Consider the following 19,637-nt stretch of genomic DNA (forward strand, 5'->3'; position numbering starts at 1 on the left):
ACTTATCGAATTTCACTCGTTACCTGTTGCTGCGCCAGCTAATTTAGTTTGCGCCTCCTGTTCCCCTCATTCATGAAATTTGTTTTTTTTCCCCTCCCAACATGGTAATTTCATTCACGGAAGTCCCATTGTTGCTTGCTATCTTCGTCGGCCATTCTACTGTACATTCGTCTTGTAGAGTTCATTAATACCACGCATGGTTCGTTGCATTGTAAAATTACATTCTGTCACGCCTCACTGGCCTCGCTTTTTGCAGAGAAAACTATGCGCGAATAATTCCACGTTTTACCTGTTCGTCTGAATTACCTCAATTTACATATTCTTTTTTTTTCTTTTTTTCCTACATACAGTACTTGCTGAAATTTATAGAATTATCTATGAACATCGTTTAGTATTAAAAAAAAAATTATCACAGTTAGGAATAAAAGTTAAATAATTAGTAATTAGTAATGGTCCAAGGTTTGATCCCATCTATTTGTTATATAAATTTTCCTCTCGATAAATGTTCTTAAAATAGAGACTATGAATGTAAGGAGAAAGCGTCGAGCGATCGATATTAATCGTTAATCGATCGTTTCCTTTCGCAGGAGCAAGAGCCGCAGCGTGGATCACGGATTCACGACGCCTTTCGATTTGGATTCTTTGCGGAACAAGGTCGAAGGACGCTTCGAGTCCGTCGATAAGCTCTCGAAGGGTGAGTGATCTCTTTAAATCCACCGATACGTATACCGGGTAGAGCGAGAAATACGCGGAAGCGCAGCGTCGATAGCTTGAGGAATTAACGATTCGCGGTCTGCCGTGGATCACGATCCAGACCGGACGAAGGTCTCCTGGTAGGCGCTAAGAGTCGGACGCAACCTTACTCATGCGAATTACATTGACTTACTTTCTTAAAGTGGCACAAACGCCAGGTTTGATCGATCGCTTCTCGCGCGTTCCTTTAATCGACATTCTTCGGGCGAGATTTATCCGCGAATTTCTCGCTAGTTTTCCAACGACAGCCCGCATCAGTGTTTCTCAAACTCATATTACCCGTAGGACACCCGATCGAATTGTGTCTCGTCTTTGTACGCAACGTATACGCAAAAATAACGAGAATGTTTTTTAAGCCAGAGTAGAAAAGCGCGATAAAGTATGCATCGCAACAGGAAGGACCGGCGTGGCTCGTTAAACGGGATTTAATAATTAATTAGCCCGCTATAAGCGAGCTCGCTTTAATAAAGTAACAGGCTACACGTAAGCACGTTCGTTGAACGCGAGTAATCAAAAACCGATAAACTATCTATAATGCTCGACGATTCTGGCTCCCGTTCGAATTATTATAAATATTTATTGTTGCCAGCGCGAAATAATGCACGAATCGGCCGGAGCAAATTAATTAACGATGTTAACAAAAATGAAGTTGAATCTCTAGCCAGTATACTCGCGTGCAATTTTTATCCATACTTGAAATTATATCGTGTTTGGATCTCGTAAGATAAGCATCGGTCCACGGTTGGCCTGCTCGTCTTCTTTCGTACAGTGGAGGTGAAATTCGACACCTGCAGACGATATATCCTTGAGCCTTCGAATGAAAAAAAAACCGTTGTCATTCACGCTTCGCTAGCTCTGGGGGGATCCCCCCAGTTGGTAGGGGTTAGAAACGTCTGGAGTTTATTTTAAGAATTCTTACTATGTTTTGAGCCTGCAACGTTGACCCGCCGTGAACAAAGCATATCTTGTCTCGAATGCAGCTGGAATAACAGCGAACGGGGATCTGAAACGAAGCTTCCGCGATTAAGTTCTCATTATTGTTTCGTTTAAGGGGATACGATATCGACATCGATATCCCGCCGGAGAAACGTTGTCGTTTCAGGGGCGTAGATTGGCCGGAAAATTTAAATCCTGGCCATCCTGGTGGCCTCAGCCTAGCACTTTATTAAACACAGAATCCGTGTCAGCCGCGCGACTAACCCAGATACCGTGCATCGAGCATTCATAACACACGAGTGTATACGCGCGCCAGTGTGCCTTTAATGGTCGGCGAGGATTTGCCAAATGACAGTCGACCGAATTCCCGGTTGTTCGTGGAAATTTATCTAATTACCAGCTGCAGGGGAGATCGACGGTAATCGCGGAATTTGTCAGGCTGTTTTAACTCCGGCTACATCTCTGTCAGGAGCCGTATCTCCTGGAACAGTGCAAGGATTAACATTCGGGATCACTACTTATCATTGTTTAAAAGAATGTTATTTTAAATGCTCCCGTAGGCTGCGGCGTCTTTCTTATCATCCACTAGATTGCATTCCTGCCAAACTATTTGCAACGTTTACCGACAGATGTCACTGAATGACTAGAGAAACGCTCAAGTTGAAATAAATCCTGTTTATGGGGAAGAAATAATTATTTTATATTTAAAATTTTGTAATATATTAATTTATTTGGTTTTCGTAAAATTATCTTTACCGTTTAACGATGAATTTTTTATTAGAAGCTTTAAAAAGTAAACGTCAAATCTGAGGGAGCAATGATTGGAAACTTGATGGGTTAAAAGCATTCCCAAATTATTTCAGCGAATTCTCTGCCACTAGGGAACAAGTGCGATCGTCCTTTATTTATTTATTTGCTCGGCAAACGAGTTATCCCGCTTCTCATGCACTCTTCCATATTCGTACAGTAAATAAAGTTGACTTTCAATCTCCAACCTTACTCAATTACTCACACAAGATTAATTTGACGTGCAAGGTATGCAGAGGACATTCGTAATGTCAACTTGAAAATTACGTGAGCATACAGTGATAAATGCAAGTAACTTGGATCAGTGTTTCTCAAACATTTTTGATTGGGGGCCACTGGTCTACCCTCGACTACGTGGAATGCAAACGTACTATTCAACTGTCGTAGAAAAGGATAGCAAGTTCTTTATCGCGAATGCAGTTTTGGTTCCACATCCGCGGATCACTATTCGTTTAATCGGGACTCGTTGGCTCAACTTCCTGTCGTTCGATCCAGCGTTGACCATCGAACGAGTTAATAAATACCAAGTCTGATATATTTCGATCGCACTGCATTGGAAGCAGTATCGATTCGTAGAGCCTTACCTTGTCTTACCGAGAAGATAAGACACGAGTACAGGTATCTCGATAAACCACGTACAATGAAATTAAATAATCGCGCCAACGATGACGTGATCGCAACATGGCAGTGATCGTCGGTCGAGCGTGTGACTAGCGCGAGTAGTCGTTGCGTGTCGTCAGTCAGAGAACACGGCGTCTCTGCGAGTAGTTTTTTATTTTTTTCTATTTCTTTTTTACATCGACGAAATACCACACCCGGACGATCGACGGGTTCGTCCATTTTATTCGGCGCCAGATCTCGCGTTCGGAGCGCAAACAACGGGAAATTATTATTGTGAAAACGCGTGTCTCGCGCGTGAACTAGTCGATAACGAATACAGTGTTCGCGTCACCTTGAAAACGCTGCACCTGACGCGCAATGTGCTCGTCCGGATGACCTGTTTTGTTGTCCGATCCGTCGAACGATGTGTCCACCGGGCAATTCTATTCGATAAGTGTTGGACATTGGAAACGGTGAAGCGTGAAATAGTGATCGGTTTCGCGAGAGCCGGTATTAAAATTTGATCACGCGCAGGGACGGCGAACGGTTCTTCAGAGAGACTTTTTCGTATCGTGAACGACAGTGAACACAGGAAACACGATCCTTAGAATTTTGTGAGATACTCGATCTGACTCTTGGGTTATAATTATTTCGTCAAACGATCTCGAAGACAATTTATGCTTTGGAGAGAATATTCAGTAACTATTTAGTCTATATATGATTTTTGTACCGATCCTGAAACATTCAATTGACTTTGATACTGACGACAGAGGACGATTTACTTTATATGCGTGTCAAGTTCCGAGTCAATCATTTTATTGATTCCCGAGAATTACGTCAACTATCTGAAAAACTATCGTTTCGAGAGAAACGACTTTTATATAGAAACCTCGAACATAATATAGTAGAGATCATTTTTTTTGAATAAAAGGACAATGTTACTTATATTTTTTTTTTAAATGGTCCTTCGTGCTTCGACTTTTGGGTAACCTTGAATTCAGGACTCTGGTTAGAGTACAAAGTTCCAAGATTATTACAACTTAACCTTGATGTAACACAAAGACTTGATTTTAAGACACACTTTCCAGATTACTGTGACTTAACCTCAATCTAAGCCGGTACTTCTATTTGAGCACTTATTTTCTAGGTTACTTTCGCTTAACATCTACCTAACCTAAAATACTGATTAAAGTAAACACACGTTACCAGAACTTAACCTCAATCTAACCTAAAATTTTTCTTCAAACACGCATTTTCTTAAATGCTTACAGCTTAATCTCGATCTACTTTCGATTTTCTTGAACATTTAAATATTTAAAAGTATGGCGTTAACTTTGAATTTCACGCGATAATTCGTTTTCAAGGCGCGTGTTACTGAAGTTTACTTATTTTATCATACGTCACGTAACGGCGCCACGATGTTAGTATTAGTCGATAATGGAAATACGACGTATGGCATAGACGACAGGTCGTAATAATGCATCGTTTCCTTTTGTGTGCAACATATCGCGTATAAAGACGTAAGACGTTTTCGTAGGTTTCTTCGCGACGCAGTTTTAGTAGCAGATGAAACGTGATACGGGGCAAGGAGTTGACACAGCTTCTGTGCACGATAGCGAACGACATTAATGCTACTGCTGAATTTTAAAAAGGGATTAAGTGACGCCGGTACATTAAGCCGAATAAAATATTCATCGACGCGAAAGAATGTAGACGCGGGTTGCAATACAAATGAAAATTTATAGAAACGACAAAGCAGATAATAATTGATAAATAAAACCATTCTCAATTCCAAATTACTTGAAATTTATAATAGCTTTTGATCGTTTCGTAAGTAGTGCAGAATCAATTTGCAAGAATTATTTGCATCGAGACATCCTTCGCACAGATAGTCGACCGTGCCATTTTAGCCATTTTTCTAGTTATTTGCTTACGTGGTCGAAACTCGCGTAGCATTCTAAGAAAGATTCAATGCCGACTTCAAGGTTGACCCACGCGATACATGAGAACCGTTTGTAACAGAAAGCCATTGCTGTTTCGTTTTTCACCGCGAGTGCTCTTGGGATGTCTAAATTTCAAACAGATCTGTCGAAACATTTCTAGATTCGAAATCGATTCGTGCAAACAGGTTTGCGATCCAATTGCGGAATCGCTGTTTAAAAAAAAATATAAAACAACCGAAATGACGATCGTCTAATTCGCTTGAGATCGATCAACGCTCGAGGCGATCTTATTAAATCGATAAAGTGGTCAGAATGTATGTCGCAAGGGAAAAGGAAACATGACAAATTCTAACCTTCAGAAATCAAACGTCACACGTTTTAGTAATCTGGTTTGTCTTTGCAAAAAAACAATATGATTTTTTGAGATTATTTCTGCAGGAGAGTATCGTCAATCGATTGGCAAAGCTTCCCCGATGAAAACGAGTCCAAACACGACCATATTCGGACTATTATAATTAATCGATTTTCAAAAATGATCCAAATAAAAAATTACCCAAATGTAGTCGTGTTTGGACTCATTTTCATCGGGAGAACGTCGCCAATCCATTGACAATATTTTCATGCAGATATAAAAATTAATAAAAAGAACCTTGTTTTTAAACGAATACTGACTTTGTCGTCTCCAAGCGAAAGTAGGTGAAGCGAGTGAAAGTTGTTCCAAAAGTACTCGGATCACGCTCGAAAAGTTTTAAACCCGTACTGTCGTTGTAATGATGCAGTTATTATTCGAAGCAATCGAAAGTGGGCGTCGTTAAAAATTTCCCAGACAACATACGCGCGTGATAAATGCACCAACGCGGTGGAAGTTGGCGAATTTGGCGGGAAACGAGTATTGGACGATCCGCCTCGGACTGTGACGTGTTTCGCTGCAAGAATGTGAGCCATTGTTTCGTGAAACGAATTGCTAGCACGCTGCTGGTGGCTTCCCGAGCGAAGAACGATGGAACTCGGCTATAAAATCATACCAGTCTTGGACTGGGAGATCGTGGACTACGAGCCAAACAATATTCACATCTTCGAGACGGAGTTTCGCGACTACGTCGTGTATTATGTCGTGGACAACGAAACACCGTGCATCTTGAACGGCTTTCTACAAAGTTTCGTACACAGCTCAGGTACATCCCTGGTATTTACGCTTATTTTGAAAAAAATAATCGTCCACTGCTCTGCCAATGGTCGAAATACGATTAAGATTTTTTCGACTCGTGTGAAATCGCGATAAAGTGTTTGATGATAATCGTAAAAAAACACGGTGCTCGAATGCGTATCAGATAAATTCGAGATAATGATATTGATTGATATCCATAGTCCAGCGATACAAATATCGTTCGAGACCGTGCGAATCGATTCTTGAAGGTCGACGACGAAGAGACGAATCTTTCGATCGACACTTCTTCCTGTTATTTTTATCACAATGGCGGACGTCGTTTTCATACCGAAGTCCAACGGAAACATTACGTTCCATAATTAGTTTAATTGCAAAGAGCGTTTATCCTCACGCTGTAACTTGTATGTTTACCCGACAACCTGTTGCACGAACGCTATGAATTTTCTATATAATTTTCGTGTTCGAAGACTGTCGTTGTTTAAAGAAATTTTTAGTCGATTTTAAAAATGTCTTTGGACACTTTTCGTTACGTTATGTTATAGTCGAGGAAAACACGAGTTCAGTGATATATCGTGACGTGACCTTCGAGGGACCTTGACCCTCTGTTAATAAGGTAAACATGAGTTGTTGGTAAACAAAAGAACGGTCACGTGTCCTTCGGTTTGTAAACATGGACGAATGCATGACAAAACTAACAAATGCATACAACGCTATTTACATTTACAAAGGTTCCTCTATGTACTGATGATTAAGGTCATTTCAAGGTCACTTGCTAATGTGTCACTGAATACGTTTTTTTATTGGCTACAACAGAGCACTGTAAAACGTGTAGTGCACTATTAAAAAAGTGTTCGTTGCAACGTTTCCAAAGATGTATAGTAAGAAAAATAAATAAACACTAATAAATATCTTAACTATAAAATTTCAAGCTCAACTTCAATCTTTCAAATGGGAATATACGAAGGTTTTAGTTGAGTTTCGGTCCAGGTGGCTCGCACGAATCGAATACTCGAAAGTCCGAGTCGAGCTAAACGAAAATGGCAGGCAACGTGTTCATGAATCATACTAACCTTTCAGCCGCCGCAGAGAAAGTAATATCTGTTGGGATAGCTTATTTTCAGCTGAGAAGAAGACGACTCGTTTGTAATTACGAGTTAACTTGTTTCTCGTGGAACTGTATTTATCGCTTGGAGCAAAGATATGCATAATTTTACTCGAACAATAAATAACCAACAAAACCAACGTATAGCAATTTAATCGTGACGTTTATTCGATCGAACATTTAAATTTTTGAATCATATGCTATAAGAATTTTACAAAACATAAGAATTTAGAAATATACAAATAGGTAAATCGCGTATTTGTTTAACAATATACGTGTAATCATTTCAATACGCGAGCCTTGCATTTCGGTGACCTTTCTTCGCCGTTTCTCACGAAGTTCCCTTTGTAACGGTTCAAACAATGCAAAATGTCGGAAAGTCAGGACGCCGTTCTGTCGACTGACTTCTATTTGATGAAGCAAACGTTCCGTCTCGACGCAGACTGCAATCAATGGAGACGTAATTTTGTTTGAATTAATCGAGGGAATCCGATATCGTCGAGTTAATTGATTTCGGCGTTCCTCGCGAATCGTTGGATTAAATTAATTACGAGACGAGGAACAATATAAATTAATATTAAATTAAGAATCGTAGATATAAAACGATAAAATCATCCTATTTACTATCCACGATCCTTTCGATTTACGTATTAAATTGTATAACTGTAATTCGAACATTCGGTAAAGACTGACGTTTTAATTACTTTTCAGATTCAGACAACGAGAGCAAAGATGGCACCGCGCTGCAGGAGAAGAAGCACGGACGCGTTTCTCAGCCCATCAACACCATTGTCTACACGGTGAGTAACGGGGATTTCGATCCATCAACGAACGATGGGATGCAATGCTCGAGCTTGCACCGCGTCGAACAATAATCAATTGTCGCGTAGGCTCGTAGACGATTAGAAGTCAAGGAGAACAAACGTAATCTCAGCTGCACAAATGCCTATTATGAATTAATTCGTCTTCGACGATTGATCGCGTCGCGAATAGTACTAAAAATTTAGTTATTAATTATAATTAATTTATGGCTACCAGTTTCTAAAGAATTTTCTGATTTACGTTCAAAATGGTGGAAGTTTTTGCCTCGGTATATCTTGACACCGTCTGCAAAGGGTTAAACGGGCGAGATAGATGCCGGACGCCGTAGTTTATCGATCGGAATTTTCAAAGTTTCGAAAGAGATTTATCGCAAGACCGACGTGGAAACTGAGACGACGGAAGCTGGCGAAAAAAAATGGCTTCGTAGAGCGAAACAGACGAGTCCATTAGTGTCTTGTTAGCAAGCAGCGAACGCGAGGCGTGCCAGTGTCGGGGACTTATCGCTGATGATTCATCATTGTCGCAGGGGCGCTCGATCCGAGCACATCTGTTGTCAAACGGTGCTCAGAAGTACCTGTTAATAGTTAATCCTCAGCCGGCGTTTCCACAAGGGGCCGAGACGATAAAAATTGCTTACAAAGGATGACGTTCATCCGACATAACCTATATTTAGAAAACGTTTCATACGTTTTTTCTCGATTGTATTTTCGTACAGGACGCGTACCGCCTAACGGAAGCATTTTAAATATCACGCTTATTTTTAACGATGGGGGGAAAAATGTCAAAGGCGCACGGTATTAATTCTTTGCGTGCTCGTCGTTGCCAAAAAACAGTTGTTTGGTCGTTTATCGTCGCGACGTACGTCTAACCTAATTTTCTCGGCCCGACGGGAACCGTGACGTTCGTCTCGAAAAGTCGCTGGAACCAAGGGGTATATCTCGAGATTTTTCGCGTGCCAAATGCTCATTAGGGGACACGTTTAACGCCGGAAAGTTGGTCGCGAAGCAGCGATGTTCTGGAAGACGTCAGACACTTACTATGCAACAGGAATTCCGTGGGAACGACGGAATGGAACGGGGGGGATGCAAACGGGCATCGCTCGGATTCTGGGGCAACGGAAGACTCTGAATACGCCATGATATACACGGCGGGGCGGCCGTGTTCGACCGATCGACGAAGGGAAAATCGAATAACGCCAATTCGAATTCTATCGAAGGGATTGCAGAACCGAACGGGCACACGTTTCTTTCGCCCGAAACTGGAAATTTCATTCGCGCGCTCTGCCGAGCGAATGAATAACTGCGGGAAAACGAAGCATTGTTGGGACACGATTTTTACAACTTTACTTTTTCTACTTCGATCGATCTTTCGATTTCGAGCAATTTCTATTTTTCCCCTGGCACGATTCTACTATTTTAATTAAACAAAATAATTCTTCGGAGAACACAGTACTGTCGAACATAAGCGTAACAATAATGATAGCGTTATTAATTACGGTTGTTAATTCTCCAAGGTAAGGTCTGTTGGCCACAATTGTTGGCGATATATTTAATTGCCATATTACGTCTGCGAACATGACAGCTGAAGCATCCGTTAAGTCATTGTTACTGTTCATGAAAACCACAGAAAAGGAATCGCTAATACCTGAACAGAAGCGATGCAGTGGTAGCGGAGTTGGTAGGACGTCCAGCTAGCAATCCGAAGGTCGTGAGTTCGAATCCCCTGTACCTCCGTTTCTCGTTTTTTCTCGATTCCTCGATTTTAAACAATTCTTTCGGTATGTTTTAAATTAATTCTTGATAAAAAGGAAATTTTGAAAATTCATAAAGCTTTCGTGCATTCATCTCGCTCGCACGGGACGCGCGAACGGCTGGGCAGAGTTTTGTGTGACTCTTGTTGCGTAATGGCACGCTTATGCTTTCTTAAGCGTGGACATATGCACTTGGTTCGCAAACGGACGCTCACTTACTTTCTCGTCACGTATGTTATACACGCACTCGCCGCCGCGTAATCGATACGACATTTCGCGACGAACCGAGCCGATACAATCGATTTACGAAAGGGTGACTTTTCGTGGCCAAAGGAAAAATGGGAAAAAGCAGAGACAAGTTATAATAATTTACAACCTATTACAAAATCAGAGGCGTCGAGATGTCGAATTCTTGTAATAATTGTTACACCTGGAGAGTTTATAGAAGGCTTTTTTGACCAGTCCTCTAGAGATTTACAGCGTTCGAAGAAACGCTTCTTATTTGAAAGTGGAAATAAATCAAACTCGAAGGAATAGAGTTACTTACTTCTATAAATGCTCTTTACTGTTGATTACTAGAGACGCTGCTAACGATCCATAAGTTATCGATAGATTATCGATAGCTATTCGTTGTAGATATCGTTGAAGTATCGTCGTAATAAAATCAAATGATACAATAAATATGCCCATTAGCATGGTTGCATTGAAATTCCATACTTTTAAGGGGGTTAATTCTCCGTTAGTGAAACACGCGGTTCCTGGATGCTTCCGTGGTGCATTGCGCAACGTACTGGACTTGAATTTGCAACAGCTTGAACTTTTCGCGATTAGAAAGGCGGCATTATCGCTTTTCTCGCGTCTCGCGGTAAAATGGGGTCGTATCGAGTCTAATTTTAGTCGTGAAAGGAAATGTGACACATGTACGAAGCTTTCCTTATCTGCGATCGTACGAATACGAAAGGTGGAAGCGCCAATGAATGCGGGAGCCACAGAGATTGGAAATGTTCCGTAAATGGTTAGGTTTCGATTCTCGAAAGCAACTCACAGCGTGTCACTAAACTACTATAAAATTACTATTTATATAGTTTCTTCAGAAACGAGAGTTCCACAGCATCGTAATAGGTGAACTAAAAAATAGATTAAAAAGCAGACACATGGCAAATTCTCCGGAGAAATTTCTTCGTACTGGGAACCGTCTTTCTAGTTCTGCGATTCCAGTTTTTTCCCCCCGACAGAATGTGGCTCGGGGGACCAGAAACACAGTCCGGTGTTCAAACAACGAGGAAGTAGAATTGTTGCGCAAACGAGTACCCTGTGGACCTAATGGCGTTTCACGAGGCTGGAGCCTGAATCAGTTTGACGGTCAGCCGTCGGTCCTAGTCGATGCTCATAGGAACGAAATTAGGTTAGAATCTCTCACGTCCAATCTCTGCTCGTTCTATTTGTACTTCTGGCTGGCAGATAACTGTCCTGCACGTTTCTCTGATTTCTTTTTAAGAAAAATAATACCTTTCGACAGCACTTTTTTTTTTCGTTCGAAACGTAAATTAACGTTCTTTCGTTTGAGGTTAGGGAGTGATATACAACGTCGAACGCCATGAACCGTTGTAGAAAGTCCCGAGGTCATGGAACGCGATCGCGTTCGATCTAATGGTGTGTCCCGAGCCCGTGATTCCAGCGGATCTTTCCATTATCCTGTGCAACGGTACTGCAACGACCATGATTGCCCTATAATCCAAGTGTCGTACTGTAATCAGTGTTGCTCTGGTCCCTCGACGATTAAAGCTGATGTCTAGCTTATGCCGTCCGTTTCGGCCCCTTACACCTCGTTGATCGATTAATGTCTATAATTTAACTCCTCTTATCTCTCTCGGTTCCACTCCCGCGCAATCGCGGCGATATCTGGCTGAAATAAGCAATTTTCGACGAGAATGTATATCGACAATTATGTTTTCTCAAAATCAATTAATCGTAGAATCAGAGATCCTCTGTACTAACAAGATAAAAGAAATCGTTAACACCATTAGAGTAGCGGTGTGGTGTTGGATCAGCGAGTAGGACGTTTGGTCAGTAATCCGAAGATCGCGAGTTCGAATCTCCGGCGTCCGTGCCTCGTTTTTTCCGCGACTCTTGCATGATTTATTAGAAAATAAAAACAACAGAGGTATTTATAGTATAGCAAGTATTTTTAAAATTAGACTTCTGAAACCTGTTGAAACAAGTTTACATCTGAGAAAATTCAAGGACCTCAAAATTGATCATTTCGTGACTTGGAGGCGACACACAGACACACAACAATCTCCTTCTCTGACTTACGTGATATGTGTTAGACTAAGTAAGTACGTTACGGATCACAGAAAAGAAAAGAGGATCTTGAAGAAATTTAAGGATCTTGGAGGACTCTTTTTTAAAGCCCCTTAGATTCTTACCGTTGTAAGAAGATTTCAGGAACATTTGAGGATTTAGGATAGTCGTCGAGGTGTGGAGTTTTAGGGAAGATCTAGATGTGGCGAATAAACAAGCACTGGAACCAAATTTGAATTTCAAACTTTCTCGTTCTTCTAAAAATGGCGATACGATAAAAATACGTTTCCGTTTCGCTAGTTATTCTTCGGTGACCTATAATAAATTCACCTGGGTCAAAATGACCGTGCATCCGCTGTACGAGGGGTTGTTAAAGAAACAAAAAAATGTGGGCGGCGGGAAATGCGTTAAAGACGAAAGCAGGTCACGAGTATTCGGTTCGATAGATAATTCGGGAAAGTTAATTGAACAAGGTAATATTCATCGGGTAACAATGAAGGTAGAAAGCCGTCGATCCACGGATGGATGAATTCGATTATTCGTCTCGTTAGCCGTGACGCGTCTTATCGCCCGGTAATAAGATCTCGGACGGCTGGTTTAGAAGGCAAGAACGATAATTACGCAGCCATTGAAACGCAGTGGCGGCTTGGAAAGTTATTATCGAATACATAAACCACGAAAACGCGACGGACGACCCTGAATAAGAAGCTGCGGGGGAGAAAAGACGCGGAACGAAAGGTAGCCCGGGCTACATAAAAAGAAAAGGAGAAAGAAGAATCGGGACAACGGGAGCTTTCTTGCGCGATCTTTTGTCACGAGATAGCTCTCCCTCTCGACGGAAGCTACCAGGGGTTCTCATATCCTCTCGTACTGATGTCGCTTCTCTTTCACACGACTACTTAACAATCTGAATACTACCAATCCAATGATCCACCAGCTTGACGTTTACTTGCTTAACGGCCATCCCCTCTTTTCGACCACGTGCAACTAACGAGGCCCCCCCCCGTGCAGTTATCGAGGTTCTATCGTCAACTCAACGCAGAAAATAAATTTTAGTAAGTTTTAAATATAAGAAAATTAAATTTACGGATCTGAATCCTACTTCTGTGAGTTTTTTCTCCCAGCGGAGAATCACTGAACCGAAAGGGGCAGAAACTGAAACAATGCCTGTTCAGGCTTTCTCCCTCGGTCTTTAGGCGAAACATCGTGCGTTCTCTTTTCTTTCCTTTTTCTCTACCCGGTCGCCTTAAAAGCTTCATCACCTCGATCCGCGGCTTTTTGTCTTTCCCCCCTCCCCCTTCGGACCCCACTTCAACCCCTCCCTCATCGTCGGTTTTTCTCCTCGCTGATCTTTACTCGAGGACCGATGACTACGACTTTTTTCGCTTCTTCTTTCGATCGTTCGAGTAATGGAACGCAGAAAATACTCGATTGCACGGCAGACGTATTTGTTTTTTTTAATTTTTATTACGATGTTTCACGTTCGCGTGTACGATACAGTAGTCTCTAGATTATGCGATCTAGTAGGGGTGAATGTTGGTCACATAATCGAGGGGTTGGAAAATCGAGAGATTTTGTTCACCTTAGTGCAACAGGTAGGTTATAGAATATATCGTAACATCGTTTCTAGGACATAATACTTATATTGTGTAATACGCGTTTAGATAGTAGATCTCGAGAATATTTTTAAAAGAAGCATAGGTAACAGTAAGACAGAGTTGTATTCAATTAATACATGATAGATAAAACCAAGATATCAATCAGAAACTCAAAACGATCTATTAATAATAATGTCATGAGAATGTAACGACATTATACTTTTTATTTTTATTATTTCTCCCAGAGGGTATTATCAATAGATTGGTGAAGTTTCCCCGATGAATTTGAGTCCAAACACGGCATCGATCGGACGATTTTTAATTATACGTCATAGTAATCGTTCATAAAGTTATTCAATTATGGCAAAGTTAAAAGTGGTCCGAATAGGGTCGTGTTTGGACTCATTTTAATCGGGGGAACCTCACCGATCCAATGATAACACACTCAGGGGAAAATAATAAAAACAAAAATTATAATTCCCTAATCGGTTTGCAAAGACTGCTGGAATATTCTGGTGGGTCTACTATTTCGTTCTAATTTAAGCAGACAGCGTCCCGCAAATATCCTATTCGTTACACGTCCATTTGATTTTCATTATTCGGGATTCCGGGACCGAGGGAAATCTGCTTTTCTAATTTGACTGTATTGCGACGGGATTACGGGGGACGTTGATAAAAGTTAACGCCGGAAGCCCGTTACAAATCGCGGATTAATAATCTCGTGTAATCCGTGCGTGTGCTATCGTTTGATATTACGTTAACGTCCCGGCGCGCTGGTTAATGTAGTGTTAGTAATGCCGCGCGGCCTGCATAAGTTACTTTTATCGTTGCACGTGCAGCGCGCGCCACGCGTCCTTGCATTACAATACTTGGCGATTACAGTGCACACAGAAATTGATTCAGCGATACCATCCCTCGCGTATATTTCTCTTCCTTTCTGGAGCACGACGTCGTTAAGATCTTCAAGGGAGCCTTCTATTCTACGCTCCTTGGCGCACAAGTCCATTCGTGCATTTTAATGGAACGTTTGCAATCGTACAATTTCAGTATGTCTCAACCAGGTACGATGGTCGGTAACAATCGTTGACAAAAAGCATATTTTTAACAATAGAGAGTACCAAAACGTATAATAATAATAAAATTTCAATCTCGAACATTCTAACCTAAATACATGTTTTAACGAAGGAGCGACGATTCACGTGAATTTCGTACGAAGCTATTAAATGGTACATAAATTAGGCCCGATCATGGTAATCTTGATTCAATATCGTTTCTGTACAGTTTAATATCTTCGTTCGAAACCCTCGTAAATTTCAGCCCTTTCATTAATATGTATAATAGAAAACGTACGAATATAGGTCAGAGGACGTAATCGGGTTGGGAACGCAGCCGGAAACGTCGTTCGGAAATTTTATTAAACATAATTCGATCGCTTTCATCGACTTAGTACCGAAATACCTGGACCGAATACGTCGCAATTTATCGCGTGAAATATTATCGAAGATCTATATATGAATTATTTTTTCTTTTTTTAACTTCGACTCGAGAATATTATTAATCCCAAATCTCGATAAAAATCCCTTCCACTCTTTTACCGGAAGCATCGTTCACGAGAAACGATGGGAAGAAAAGGTTCGGTGTCATCGATATCGACGAGGGACGCCGAAAGAAAATACGAAACGATTCCAATTGCTTTTATTCGACGTTGCCCCGACGCGAAGCCAATTCCCTTAATCGTCGCGATTTAATTTCTCGAGAGGGAAGAGTTCGCGAAGAACCGTGGAAAGAAATCGAGTTTAAACGGCGGACAGAGGAAGACGAAGAAAGGACAACGAGGCGTCGCGGTATAATTAATGAATTTCCACGAGACAAGAATTACGTTTCAAGCGTCATAAAATCTGTTTGCCCGACGGTGCTCTCGGGAAACGAGGCGTTTTCGTTCAGCAGAGGTGAAATTTCCCTCTGGCGAACGTTAATACGGGATATTAATTCCGCGATGGGATCGATTACGCCCGTCGATTGTTTTAGCAAACCGGTCTGACGTTCGTGAATTATTCGCTGCCGTTCGAGACCTCGGAACCAATTGGATTCGATTATCGTTGTAATTATTTCTATATCGTTTGCTACATTTGAATTTAATTTTAAAAAGAAGAATCCACCGAGTATCTTAGTAAATTCCTTGATAAAAAGCTTTCTCAAGATCATCGATCGAGGGCACAAAGTATCGAAATATGGTCTGAATCATTCCACGCTCCCAGAAAGGTCGTTGGTCCGCGGATTTGCATAAGAGACGTAATGTGCCAGCGAATGGACCGGTCTCGAGGCTCTCTTTCGAGGAATTCAATTTTCCGTTGCCCGATATCCCCCTTGCACGCCATTTCTGCTGGATTATGCAAATAGTCTAATGGTCCCAAAGACCATCGCGGGTGCAACGGAATAACCAAGGCAGTTCGAACCAGTTCTGCTCGAAGAAAGTATTTCGACGAAGATATTAGTAGCGACGTCAAGAGTCACTTAATTAATGAAACGTAAAGTTTTTATGAATTATTCGGTTAAAAAATTAGCATAAATGTGAATGTAGTGTCGCTCAAGGAGTAATATAATAGAATTATTTTTATTGTACAAATAACATAAGAAGCGTAACAGTATTCGCTGGAAGGAGAATTGTAACTTGGCCGAAATGTTGTAAGACGATACTCTGGTAAAGCGTGGCAGCCGTTAGGCGAACGTGTGGTGTAGGGTTACGGGAACCGCCATCTGTATCACGTTCCAGCGTTCCAGCGTTCCAGGGAACGGTGGAACGTACCGTTCCAAAGATACTTCTACCCGGTGACGTCAGAAGTAACAAATCGTGACATAATAATGTTTCCAGAACGCGTGCCAAATCGTCAGTCTTGCGGAAACGTAATTCCTGCGAGTCTTACGTCGGGGAAACTAAATTCCAGTATACCGGACGACTTCTACATAATTCAGTCGCTCGAAAGCTGAGATGGGACAGCATTGTGTTCGAAAAATGCATTCCGTTTCTTTCGAACACTGATCGAGATACAGTAGCGAAAAGCATTGCAATATTCTTTCCGAATAACGTAAAATAACAAGTGCGGTATTTAACACTATTTGCTATTGGGATTTTCGAAAGCATCTAACGCGTCAAAGTATCCGTTCGACGGCGAAACGCGACGTTTCCGTGGGGAGGAGATGAAGCCCGTTACCGGTGAACGATTTGATCTAGGATGATCGAGCTGTAGATCGAGGCGGAAGATACGGCTTATGACGTTGCATTAGCATCGGACCGTGAAATTGCGTTTCACCGATATTTGCCCGGTTTCGAGCGGTTCCTGAACTACTGCCACGTCGCACAGTGGCGCAGGGATCACAAAAAATAAGGTTGGATAAAATAAGTAGCAAAATTACCAGGCATACGATAAGTAACAAAAGAATAACGAATTAAAACTCGTTCGAAGCAATAGAATTTCTAAGTAGAGTCGCGTGTCGGGGATTCCTAGAAACGATGGTCAAGGAATGGTTTCAAGGACGCGGTGGAGAATGTGTTTTAAAGCTTTCTAATTGACAGGGTCAAACATCTGACACGCAGCGACGCGTAGGAAGTCACGTATACGTAATACAAGAGTGAAAAGAACGAATGTAAATTATTACGTGTGCTCTCGATGGTGAAGTTTGCGTGTTCGAATAAATACTCCAATTTGTGTAAGAAAACAATTACGTATAATGTAATGTTGTTCATAAAGACCACGTGCACTTATAATCAGCCGTAGAAGGAAACTGGTAGCCCATGTTTGGAAACCATCGACGAGAAGTTAATGCCATAGTTGAATTTACTTTTTTCCAAAGCACGACCGTGGACAAAGGCAGTCGAGTAATTTTCATGTATCCGTTTTCTCGTTACAGGTGGGCGACAGGGATACGCTCACGTCAGTGGCCGCGAGGTTCGACACAACGCCGTCCGAGCTGAGCAAATTGAACAGGCTCGGAAGTACTTTCATTTATCCCGGCCAGCAATTGCGGGTACCAGCGAAAGGAGAAGGTCGACCAGGAGGCGGAACCACTACCGACGCGCCCAGTCCGGATCCTTGCCACGACCACGAGTCCCAGGATGACCTACCTCCCGAAGAAAAAGGTTCGTTCGAACGTTATACCTGATAACTTCTGAACGGATTGGAGGATTTTAATGTTTCAAAATGCAAACAACGCGTATTCTAGTGAAGAATATGTAGAAATTCTAACAATGTTGGAAAGGTTGTCCCTTGACCCTGTAACGTGAGAAAAACACCATATAAGTTCAACAAAAATTTGAACGGGAGCTTCAATTTTTCGGTGAAAAAAAAAATTTCAAATCGTTCTGGAAAAATTATTTTCAGTTTTGGGGGTCAATTACAATCATTTTTGGTGAATAGACATACCCTCGAATTCTTACGCATTTTCGAGAAAAAAATTCGAATCTGTGCTTAAATTTTTCGGTGAAAAAAAATATTTCAAATCATTCTGAAAAAATTATTTTCAGTTGCAGTGGTCAATTACAATCATTTTAGGTGAATAGACATACCCTCGAATTCCTACGCATTTTCGAGGAAAAAATTCGAATCGGTGCCTAACTTTAGCAGTAAAATTAAAAAGTTTCAAATCGTTCTGGAAAAATTATTTTTAGTTGCGGGGATCAATTACAATCATTTTAGGTGAATAGACATACCCCCGTAATCCTACTCAGTTACGAGAAAAAAATTCCTGACCGAAAATATAATGTGAGGTTAGAAACGTTTCCCCGAAATTTCATGCGTACAGTTACATGCTGTTATTAACCTGATCAAACACTATGGTTTAAAGTTCTCCTATCATATAATGACCAGGGAAACGTTCAGATACAAAGCTTGTCCCGGAAATATTGTTTCTGCGTTCTAGTCTTATCATAATTTTTGTGACGAGGATAGCATCGTAAAACTGGAGATAATCGGGTCGAAAATTATTTTGTTTTTATGGTTATATCGTCCAGCTGGTTGGGTTTCCACTTAATGCGGAACTTGAGCTGACGACAACGTTACCAATGTTGCGTGAGATTCGAAGGGTTTATTGTTTATACGCAGGCAATGCAATCTCCTTTGCAATAGAAATTCTCCCACGCGGTTTGACGCCGTTTAAGTTGCCATAAAATTGTTGAAAGTGTTGTAATCGGTTGGAGGTTAGATTAATTTCACCGACAGAATTAAATTACGATTACATTAGTCTAATTTTCTATATGCAGTTGTCAGATTATTACGTAAATATAGAAGTTGCATATGTCATCGACACAATTCGATAACGCTGTATTAGATAGAGGTTCGTGCCAGACGAATATTATGGCGTGTCATTATTATGAACCATACGTTCGAAAACGTTATTCTAACCAGACAAGCATCGAGCCTTATCTATCGGATTTGTGCAATAGACGTCCATTAATATTCAATGCGACACTTCGAATACGCCGATACAATCGAGACCCAATTCATCTTGATATTTGGCCAGGTGAGTCAATCCGATTCACCTGAACGCGCCACACGCCGCCTCCTGTTACATTATTCATAGAGATGTATTTGTGTTAATTTTGCTTTCGAATTATCGTAACCATGCAATAAGGCATTTCGATACGGACGCCACGTACTCGCGGGATCGTTAAAACGCATAGCGAGATCGGTCATAAATCAAACAGAATCGTATAGCAATTTCCTCGACGGACCATAAACAATTAAAAATAATCGAGGCGGGAATAAAAGTAATTCGCGCAACGTAATAACGCCGCGAAAGGTTGAATAATGTATCGTCGGTGAGTATTCAAATATCGAGAGCCGAAGAAATAAATGTC

General features: G+C 41.3%; 1 protein-coding gene across 4 annotated transcripts in view; it reads left to right on the forward strand.

The window, feature by feature from the left end:
• Nucleotides 1-19,637, forward strand: part of LOC122398680 (TLD domain-containing protein 2) — a 76,104-nt gene that overhangs the window by 20,280 nt on the left and 36,187 nt on the right. For 3 of the 4 annotated variants that reach the window (XM_043398772.1, XM_043398774.1, XM_043398775.1), the window contains exons 3-5: nucleotides 588-694; nucleotides 8,021-8,109; nucleotides 17,693-17,921. In XM_043398772.1, coding sequence (XP_043254707.1) covers nucleotides 588-694; nucleotides 8,021-8,109; nucleotides 17,693-17,921 — 425 coding nt within the window. Of the gene's footprint in view, nucleotides 1-587; nucleotides 695-8,020; nucleotides 8,110-17,656; nucleotides 17,922-19,637 lie in introns of all 4 variants that reach the window. The other variant, XM_043398773.1, reaches the window with a different exon arrangement.

This window comes from Colletes gigas, unplaced genomic scaffold (genome assembly GCF_013123115.1).
Source record: "Colletes gigas isolate AHSC1104 unplaced genomic scaffold, ASM1312311v1 Colletes_gigas_Sc00012, whole genome shotgun sequence".
Classification (NCBI taxonomy): Eukaryota; Metazoa; Arthropoda; class Insecta; order Hymenoptera; family Colletidae; genus Colletes; species Colletes gigas.